The sequence below is a fragment of the Salvelinus sp. IW2-2015 genome, linkage group LG5, assembly GCF_002910315.2.
Source record: "Salvelinus sp. IW2-2015 linkage group LG5, ASM291031v2, whole genome shotgun sequence".
Lineage (NCBI taxonomy): Eukaryota > Metazoa > Chordata > Actinopteri > Salmoniformes > Salmonidae > Salvelinus > Salvelinus sp. IW2-2015.
This window is the reverse complement of record NC_036844.1, coordinates 18,683,139-18,694,223: the sequence shown is the minus strand read 5'-3', so window position 1 is coordinate 18,694,223 and position 11,085 is coordinate 18,683,139. Positions and strand designations below refer to the sequence as shown.

Genomic DNA, 11,085 nt, shown 5'->3' with positions numbered 1-11,085 from the left:
AGAATCTAACACTGCAATCGAATCAGTTTATTACTCCACCAATATTGGACAATGAAACGAGGCGAGGTAAACATGACACGATCAACCACACCTATAGGTGTTTAGACGCTTCTGAGTGAATAAGCATTCAGTATGACACATTTGAATTACTATAAACATACGGTTATTACATGTATATGCTCATTCTGCATTATTATATTGTATTGTAGGCCATTTTTTTGTAGTTTTGGTGGCACCAATTATTTCTTAATTTCCAGCAAACATCGACATAAGGTTTGATTATTTTCAGTTGGCCAAAATGTTGCTATCAACTATTCTCCACTCAAATGTTCAATGTCTGGTTGAATACCTTCACCACACACTAGGCTACATCGTGTCAGGGTCCACACTGTTCAAAGTAATCATCCTCCTGCAGTGCTTTGTCAAGTAATTGTGCAGTTTGTGTAGTGTTCACTAGGTGGCGTTCCGTCTGGCATGTCAACGTGAAAATCCTGTTCAACATTATTGCAGACGCACCGCCCCCTTCTGTGCAATAAAGTCGAGTAAGATATCCAAGGCGCCAGGTGAGCAATAGACAGAGCAATTGAGATACTTTGTGTCATGTTTACTCTTATTCCCTAGCGCCACAGCCGTTACTTATTAACCATACAATATACAAATAAAGATATGATGTTGTTAAACTCATGACTCTAGGCGCAGAGAGGGCAATCAAGTTATTTTACATTCTTTAGGATTCAGCTTGGTCGAAATAATCAGTCAATAGGCTACTCAGCAGGCCCATAAAACACACGCACACAATGACTCGCTCTGTCGCGGTCTCGTGTCCAGGAAGGAATTCCAGGTAGGATAGCTTAAAAGAGTTTGAGAGTATCTTAATAGCATTTCTCCACTTTTTGATCATAGTCTAAACGCCTCTATCTCCTATTGCTGAAGTGGACAAAGTGTGGCAGCACCGATTTGGTTGGAGCAATTACCTCACCTTGTAATTTGTCCATATAGTTTTACATAATATAGTTTACATAATCTAAAGAAACTGACACATGGAAACGTATGAAGACTGCATTTCAATATTTTATTGAAACTTTCAAGAACACATTGTTGATGTTGTAAACTACACAAAAATCGAATACAACATAACCCAATGACAACTTTAGAAACACAAAAGAAACCTTCATATTTCAAAGAGATTCTGCACTTTTACTATCAGGCAGCAATGTTTTAAAACAGAAAATTATTATATTTTGACACACGTTTCTTTTCTTTTGAGAGAAAATGATTCATAACTTTTCAAGCCGTTGGTGCAGTGTGCTCTTTTTTAATTCGTCTGAACAGTAGCACTTAACACACCGAGACAACAGGTAAAGGTAAAATGGCACATGAGTGTGTCCGCTAAAATAACTAGCTCTGTGGATATTTGGGGTACAGGTAAATCCATATTCAGGGGGATATAAAATGCAGATGGCAAAACAAGGATAATATCCCACAAACTATCTTTACACATGTATATCGACAATAAATTAAGGACAGATCCCCAAAAACAAACTACTCTGTTCTATTTACACGCAATATCAATATGAAATAATTACATAAATATTTGTATATATAACTATTTACATTTATYATCAATATTACCTTTTCAATGTTATTTCAGATTTCCTTTGCCAGTTGAATACTTATGCTGGATTCGGCATGCGATTTTAGGACAGTCTCAACCACTCGCACATGACGTTTATATCCTCGGTTCTGTTTTGGCCTACTTCAAACAAGTGCCAGAATATGTATTTCCATAATCCTGTGTTTATAAATTGACATAAAGAAAAATTCGTTCGTAAAATCAATAACCGACGGCCAATTGATTGAATCCTTAGCAAAAGGGGAGGGAGTTAAATCATTTTTTCCCAGATTGGTTTTAAGATCAGCCTGAATCATGTTTTTATCCTTATTCGTCTCATTTCAACTTGGTGAAAAATAAACAAAAAAACTACAGTCATAAAAGAGACATATTTTTTGTAGGGCATGCAAAGTGTCACCTACCCTATGAGCATAATGATAGGCTTCAAATAGTTATGCAGTAATACCTCAAACACAACAGTCTATAATATAAAAGGAAATTAATTCAAATAATTATAACCAATTCAGAGTGCATATTAAATCAAACAAATGTTGTTAACTCAGTAACCCGACATAAAATAAACTTATAGGACACAGCAGCAACTTATCAAAGATCTGTGAGTATCATCCGTGCCAACCTTTCAGTTTCAATACTTGTATGGTATTCAAATAACAGGACAAATTCAAAAGTGTTGTTTAATTTAACAAAAAAGAAATATAGCATACATTAGATGTGTAGGCTATATAACCAAAGTGCATTTCAAAATCTAAACTGTTCAATAGGTCCGTTTTCTAAACCCACATCTGCTAGAAGGGTGTCGTCATACTCGTCCTTGTCGTCCTTATCATCATTATTATCACAACAACAACAACAAAAGCAACAACATTAGAATCTAAGGGGACACGCTTTGTTTTCTGTCCTGTTTTTGATCGAGTCCGCTGACCAAGCGCTGAATGCTCTGCAACTCGTTAGTGGAATCTTTCCCAGAGCAAGTTTTTGGGGACAGGGAGACCGAGCCGGACGATATGGTGGACGACCGGCTGGTGACCTCCGAGGTGGAGTCCTGGGTGGCCGAGACTGGGCTCATGGCCATGCCGTCCCCTTTCAGCTCGGCGGCGCTGCTTGCCATGGAGGGGATGGCGGTGGTGAGCAGAGTGCTGTCCGGAACGCTCATAGGGATGGAGTAAGGGCTGTACCTGAGGCGGGGGCGCACTGCGTTCAGGAAAGGGTGTCGGTGGACAGAGGAGGAGGCTGCCGCGGCTGCTGCCATGTACGTGTAAGGGTAAGGGAACAGGCCCCCAAATGGAGACATGGCCAGGCCCTGTGGAGAGAGGAGGGGAAGGATATACGTTTAACTTTAGCCTGCATAATATAATTCAACAGACGCTAGCTTTGACGCACCATAATAACACAACCAAACTGGAAAAATAGGCTACACTTTAATTTGTCGCAATGTACTTGACCTCTGTTTCTGTATATTTTGAATGGAGGTCATGTAGCGAGTGAGTGTGAATAATGAATCCAGACACGTGAGAGATCATGGGAAATGTTATGTACTGTAGGCTTACATGACATAGGCTACTTTCAATTTTCTCATAAAGCGATTTACACGATGATGCTTTTCTGTGGCCATGAGTATTATGGTTTAGGCCAATAATGAGAGTGTGGTGTAGGGCCTAAGCCTATTCCCAATACATGTATAGAATTAAGCCTTAAAACAAGCACAATATAAAGTTCTATGCTCGCGTAAAACGATGAAATCCTTCCAAGAATCAAATTGTCAAAACATTTAGTTTTTCTAGTGTTAGGCGATATCTTAGACCCACAACCATGTGATATCGTGTTTTATGCAGCTTTGCAAATAGTTCATTAATTGTTCATGCAAATACAAATGATTTATAGCCTGTTGGCATATGATGCTGCCCATTAAGTACAGAACATAGCAATTTAGAAGGAATCATTTCTGCAACACGTTTTTTGAAAGTAGGCCTAGATGGTAAAACAGCAAATCTGTTGTGTATTTCAGATAAGTTGTTTTCCCTCCCAGAACCAGTGAAGTATTTTAAACATTCGCCATGTTCCTCTAAAACACAGATTTAATGACTGAGTTCATATCAACACTATAGCCTAAAACTATTGTTGCAACGCTAAGGTGGTCTCTTCCTAAATCCCAACATATGCTTTAAACAATTGAGACAGATAATATCCACACCTTCCAGGTAAAATCCAAGTAAACTTGAGTCCATATAAAACACATTTGGTTATTATTTATAACACAATTGTCTACAATATGCTCACCCCTGTTGTGCCATTTAACGCCATAAYGAAAAAGCTATTAAAACGAAATGGAAATTAGCCTATACTTTATTCGTTACATTTACACAAACTAATGGAGACAAGAACATCTATGCTGACATATATAGTCCAGTAGGCTATATTGGTCCAAATGTAACGAAAACCGCGAGCACACTGGRATTACTGTAAGTACTGCTGGTGGTAATTAAACAGGTTTTACCTGTGATGCCAAGACATGTTGCTGCAGATGAAAAGGCAGTCCATGAGCTCCCGTCAGGCTTTGCGAGGGTGACGCCATACTGGCCGTGTCCATGGTGCTAACCCCTCCGGAGGACACTGCTGCCAGTAAGGGGCCCATGCCCGCGGCCATATTCGAGAACGCGCCTCCCATGTTAAACTGACTGGGGTGCAAAAGAAAGGGATGCGCGCCGCCTAAGTGATTGAAAAACTGCTGTCCCGCCAAACCCGGTGGAAATCCAAAATGATGCATGTGACTCTGACTTAAGTGCGGACTGCTGTCAGTTTGAACAGTCAAAGGCATGTAGCTCTCCTTGCTTATAGACCTGCACTCGTCCACTTTGGGCTGGTCCCCGTTTGGACTCTTGAGGTCTTCTCCGGACCGAGTGGTGCTGGAGATAACGGTGATGGGGCTCTGTCGTGAGTCCGCCTGGCTTTTCTCAGTCCTCCGGGCGCTTTCCCGAGACCGGCCGGTAGCATCATTGACACCGAATTGATGGCCTTTAGTCGGGCTCGCCTCATGATCCTTCCCATCCTCCGTGGTGGTTGAGATCTTACTGGAGTCCGGCCCATCCTTTAGGTTGCCATCTTTGCTCTCATCGTCGCTGTCTTCGTCACTCTCGCAAAAGTCTATCAGGAATGAGTCAAAAGTTAGTGATAAATGAGGAAGGATTATTAATTAATTCAGTTAATCAGGATTAATTTAGTTTTGAGTTTTATTCTTCAGATATGCTTATACAATTATCTTAGGCTAGGCTATAGCCTACGTGATGAGGGATGGAACTCATACGTGATTACATTTTTCATGACTTTCGATGGTATAGGCCTATGTGGAAATATTAATTTACAACGAGATATATAATCAGTATAGGTCTTAATTAGCCTATATCACATATTAACAAATAGGCCTCGTTTTTAATCCATGCTCTTTTTGAGGACATTAGCCTAATGTGCGTTCTGCCTACACTTTCTGGCTATCGTGCCAAGTAGGCCTAATATTACGGGGCCTAATACTAATTCCATAATGTATTGGGCTACATTGAAATCCAGAGGCTACTTATTTTTTGATAAACCTTCAGCTTATTGATCACGCCCTCCAAATTGTCCTCGTTTTAACCGCCATAATGGTGTGTTTTCACAATTCTGACGATTTTTGTCGTTCAGATAACAGCCATATGTTCGTGACTATGCACAGGCCTACATCTCGACAGTTAGTTTTATGTTTCACTTTATTCTTTATCCAGTAAGCTATATCATTTTGGCAGATATATTATTCAATTGATTGCTAAATGCTTAGCACGAACATGAGAGCCATCCTGTGAATGTCAATTACAAGAATTAGCCTACATACACGTTATATAATTTGTAGGTTATTGTTGGCGCAAGACAACATTCAATCATTTGTAGTGCAATTATTCAACACAACAGGCATACTGATATCGAAAGAAAGGAATCTGGACTCAAACTAAATCCAAAATGTAGCCTACTTACTGGAAAATATTTTTCAGCTCACTTTTTTACAAGCATAGGCTACTATGCTATGTGGGTCTGTGAGCTGTGAGATGCTGAAAGTAGCTCTGGGCTCAATTACCTTTCAGGTTGGGAGGCCCCGCAGTTAACACCACGGGAGACGAGGCCTGGCCGAAACACTTGAATGAGGCCTGCTCGCCAGAGGAGTCGTCAGACGTCCCGTTCTCTTTTTTCTGGTGCTCCTCGTATGAGCGAATTGACTGCAGGGCCAGCTGTTTCCTACATTAGGCACAAAAGTTATTGGTCATCACAACTATTCGTGTGAAAAACTAGCCAATCATTTATTCAAGGTAAAAAACGTGGATTGCCATGTAGGCTACCATATATGCGTAGACGGCAAATTTTGATGGCAGATTATGAAGATGCGTTTTATCATTCAAGATACATATGTCTGTTCGAAGAAATCAATCTATTCAAACCCACTGCAGACAACTAATAACCCACAGACCAAACCACGTTCTTGTTTACTGTTGTCAACATAGTTCAAGAAAAGTTTTTGAAGAGTTAACTATCAATAACGCTAAACTATTTCTAGAGGAGTCTCGAAATTGCATTTTGCTCTTGCGATCTCTGCACTCTGAGAACCATAACAATGTAAATACAACATAATAAGCTATGTCTATTAGCTTTTCCAACTCGTAAATAAAACGTCAAAGACATAGTATACATGTAGGTTGAAGGGATTGTCATAAAATGATTCCCTTTCGCAACTGCAAGGACAGTCGTGTAGGCCGACCGTTTTTTGGAATTCACTAACATCACAGTCAGACTCTGTGTCTATAAAATCTGTCTATAGGAGTCGTTACATTTTTGCAGTGCAGTAAGGGAATAGTTACTTCTACTCCTTACCTTTTCTCTCGTCTTCCATTGCCAGTGTCACGGAATCCTTTGGCAAAAGGATTATGGTCGATTTTCAATTGTGTAATCTGAAATAAATGAAAATCAAAGTTGTTTCGTGGAAGTAAACTGAGTGACATTTATCCTCGATTCTTTATTCAACATTTTTCATAAGCCTATGTCTTCACTTAGGCCTATGTGTTAACCCTTAAGTCCTAGGAAGTGGAATATTGAATATATATATATATAATTGAGCCATCATCTGAATGGTTGGAAATTATTTTATAATTGATTCTCAAACTAGTGATAAGACAAAGGTCTGATGCTATAGAAGATATTTGTTTATTTTCAACACACACACATACAAACACAATATCTTTCTCTTTCTCTCTCGCTCTCCAGACAGGTCACCCGCTCTCACCCCTAACGCTCAGATCCTCCCCGCCCCTATCCCACCATTGCATATATTTTATATCCATGTGCAATGCATAGTACTTTATGTCAACTCTCGCAGAGCTATCACATTCTGTTCCCCCACTCACTTCCTCCTGCCTTCTGCCCCTCCCATGTGCACATTTTGGCAGGATTTACAATATTCTTCAACCCATGTGGCTGCCAAACATTTACTGCATTTTTGCTTGACCCAAGTGGCCAGAGGTAAGACTTAGCTAACATTTCTCCCTTATATCAAAGAGCCACCATAAGATATGATTTTGATTAGCGGTGTGCCACGTGGAATTAAATGTTACCACCAGCCAAGCCGGTTATAAACAAAATGCTCATTTTCTCTGACTAACTGCACATTCTGTTCCCCCTCTCTTTCTCACACTCCCTCCCTCCTTCTTGCTTCTTTACTCTCTCTTTCTCGCACGCACACACACATACACGCACATACACACAGTCTGGGTCGTTGCCAAATTATTTCCATGTGATTAAATAGAATTACGATAAACTGTATAACATACATCCCTGAGAATTCTGACCCATTCTAGCCTGGTTTGCTTAGTATGAAACACGGCATGAGATGACGTTTACGTGTAGCTTTTAGGCCTAACACTCAAACAAGATGACATTTGACATATTTTAAGATGGCAAATGGCGCATTGGCTATATACACTATTTGACAAAAAAAAGGAAGGCGAAATTCACTATCCAACTATTTAATGTATTTCATGAAAATAAACGAATAAAGTGTAATTCTCCCTACCTTGTCATTTTGATAGGCCGTTACTGCAATGAAATCCGTTTCAGGAAAAACGTAAGTCCTGAACGTGCTATAGGGGAGTTTGAGAATGTCGTTGGCTCTCACGATGTGAAATCTGGGCTGATATTTGTGCATGGAGTTCAGGATGGTCTGGAACAGTAAAGAATTCTAGATTAAAAAAAGATAAGCACACACTGATTTCTTCCTTCTGATGAAGATAAGTCATTTCATGTTGTGCTCAATCGTAGTTCAGGCTTACTTGGTAAAATGGAATGTATTAGAAAATTCTCCTGAATTTATTTCACCATCAGTGCATTTACCCCCCCACAAAATAAAAAAAAATAATAATAATATAAGCAGTAGAATTACCACATAGCTTGACATGATATACAAGTTGGGAAAACATTAAAATATTAAGACCTCATGTTGGACACAAACCTATTCAATCGAAATGAGGCCTGTATATTTTGGTGAAACCTTCTCAGCCCTCGGCCACAGACGGCCACAGAGAAGCAACGCCAATGGGGTTATAATTATTAGACTAATAATAATACGTCTGATAATAGCCTACGAATAACAATCATTATTACAACAATACATGCCAGAAARGTTTAGAAGCATGCAAATAAGAAAAAAACATACATTAGATGAACTTACAAATCCATGCTTGTCGGAGATGTTATTCGTTAGCTTGAGTTTGTGAAAATTGACGACTTTTGACATCCACTGCTCGCCAGTAGCCGGACTGTCCGGGTGAATGTACATCCTCTTTGGCATTTCGGGGTCGGCCTTCCCTGCCACCATCCAACGCGAGTTGTGAAATTTATACCTGCAGTCATCGGCTGCAACAATATCCATCAACAGAATGTACTTTGCTTTCTTGTCCAAGCCAGTGCATCTCACTTTGAACGGAGGGAACATTCGCCTGTGAAATGGAATAAGAAAATCACTTAAAAACAGTGAACTAGCCTACTTGACACTGTGACTGAATAATGATAGCCTACACTCACACGAAACAGACATATTTGCATTGCTATTATACTATTTAGGATAATGACAATGTTACATACAGCAAATACTAAATTATTACATATATTYGGGTACATTTATTTTTAGGCCTATAGCATATGTATAATCGTCAGCTTATGCGTAAGCTTGATTGCATGCATAAATTATTAAATCAAACAGAGGCTTGTGCGAGAATACAAAACACTCGGTAGGCCTTCTTACACCCATGCCATACAAATATCTGCCGCTTATAAATAATAAAAAATCGCATAACATGTACAGCATGCATTGTGTAACTGTATTTTTACGGCATACTAATCATTTGTTGTGTTAATAACATTTGTTATTACACGTTTTATCATAACATATAGGCAGGCCTACATGTTTCAGTTGACACCCTCAAACTACAGATTTTTTTGTTGTAGTAGCGTAGGRCTACATTTTAGAATCGCTCACAGTTTGTTTTCATAATCACCACGTGTCATAAGATTTTCCAAGTTAAAATGTTACAGCCTTATGTGTTGTATATTTTATAGTTTGGGCTGGGCTTTATTTTATCTCGTGTTGAGATTACATTCCCATGCAATGTGACTGTGACCATACAGATTCTGTCGATAGGACAGTTAGACTGTGGTCATATTCAGCTGATTTACACAAATATAACCATGAGAAATGAAAGTTTGAAATTAAAATGTTGGCCACGATTCGCGGAGGTTCAGTTCCAAGCACACATCAATACACGAATTCCATCGAGAAGAATGACATCGTCTTGATGATCAGAATGATCTTCAGAATAACAAAAGGCAGACTAATGTATTTCAGCTACAGAACATAAATATGTAATATTATAACACATACAAGTGTACCTTACCTTCCGGATTTCGTGATAACCATTTCAGTGCCTCGCTTGTGGAAAGTTTCCCAAAGTTCCTTCGCTTCCAGGTGAACTTTCGGGTCGTCTTCGACCTCTTCTTCAGGCTCCAGAGTCTTCAGAGGCCTCAGATGGGCTGCGGCTGCCTGGTGCCCAAGCGATGAGAAGTGGAGGCCGGACTCGGCGGCGCCCATCAGCTGGTCCATGATAGGCTTTCCCAGGGCGCCCGGGAGAGAGAGGGAGCCGAGGGAGCCGTTGTGAGGTAGCGCCAGGGCCGGAAAAAAGGGAGGCTGGTGACCCAACATTGCACTCATGGCAAATTCCGGACCCCGGTGAGGTAAAAACGGATGGTATGCCATACTCGTTCCTTGTATGACTGGATCTCTCATCAGGAAGCTCATCCAAGTCCAGGCAGGTACCAAATATATGGATTTATTAAGTTTAATACTATAGTCAGTCTATGCAGCCTTCTTGACGAGCAAAACTTGTTTGAAAGTCTTGAGAAATCCACCGTCACAACTACAGAAATAAGCATCCACTTATTTTCGGCTGGGTGGTGTAAATGTTCTTTAGTGTACTTCGCTGAGTTCCAACAGAGTGTCTGCAATGAGAAATGAAAAAACGCATTCCATTAATCTTCAGTTGTGATGAGATAAAGATTTTCTTCCGAGAGCACTTTTCTATGCGTTGTCTTGCGAACAATCTTCGAATTGAACCAACAAGGGTGAGTCACTGCGTTTTAATTGACTGTTGCGTTCTTTTCTTGATGTTGTTTACAATATCGGCATCCTTTTTAAAACGAATTCGCTCTCATTGTCTTTAGTCCTGCTGCAAAAGCGATGTGTTGAAATATTTCGATAGCGCGGAACAATTCCTCTGTCTTTACTTGTTCCAGACATGCATCCTCACACGCACGCACACTATTTCTTCCTCTCTCTTTCACGCACACACACATTTCAGTAAAAACGTATGCGGAGAAAGGAGTCCGTTGACGGCAGAGAGGTGGTAAGGTCCCAGCACTAAGATATTACTAGCGCTTCTGTGCCCCATAGGCTTGACACTATATGGATTTGTTGCATGTTACGAGAAGCTGGGCTCTGTTGATTGGCTCTTTGACGCTTTCGGACCAATTGTGTGGCTTCGTAGGCGTGGTTTTAACAGGTCGGGTGGAGGGGACAGACTTCAGTCTTATAAAAAGGTGTTTGGAACTCAAACGCTGCGGTGAAACACCACTGCCCCAGTCAATGTTGTGTGAATATGTCAACATCGTCAGAACTAGTGCGATAGGTCGGTCTGTGGAACACTGCGAAGGAAAAGTAGCCCGAGTCTCAGTTGCTTTGTCCATAAGACATTACTGTCTCGTGTGCAGAGCGGCAGGGCTGCCCCCGTCATCAAAACATTGACTACATTTTAGTGTGAAATCGTGGAAGCTTTATTGTATAGGCTATATGGAATGAAGAAATATACACAATGTATCGTCACTGTCATTGA

The 11,085-nt window shown here is 40.3% G+C and overlaps 1 protein-coding gene across 6 annotated transcripts; it reads right to left on the bottom strand.

Moving 5' to 3' along the window:
• Positions 1–1,053: 1,053 nt before the first annotated feature.
• On the bottom strand, positions 1,054–10,848 carry LOC111964013 (T-box transcription factor TBX3-like). 6 transcript variants are annotated; one of them, XM_023987659.2, is made up of 7 exons: positions 9,595–10,847; positions 8,358–8,640; positions 7,719–7,883; positions 6,524–6,600; positions 5,736–5,893; positions 4,128–4,774; positions 1,054–2,933 (listed from the first exon to the last, which is right to left on the bottom strand). In XM_023987659.2, exons 1-7 carry the CDS (start codon positions 9,993–9,995, stop codon positions 2,505–2,507), a joined length of 2,160 nt encoding a protein of 719 aa, XP_023843427.1. In that variant the 5' UTR covers positions 9,996–10,847; the 3' UTR covers positions 1,054–2,504. The 6 variants fall into 6 exon arrangements, with proteins under 6 accessions (XP_023843427.1, XP_023843428.1, XP_023843429.1 ...); XM_023987660.2 differs by having other exon boundaries at positions 8,373–8,640; positions 9,595–10,797; XM_023987661.2 differs by having other exon boundaries at positions 7,719–7,865; positions 9,595–10,793.
• Between the last annotated feature and the right edge of the window lie 237 nt (positions 10,849–11,085).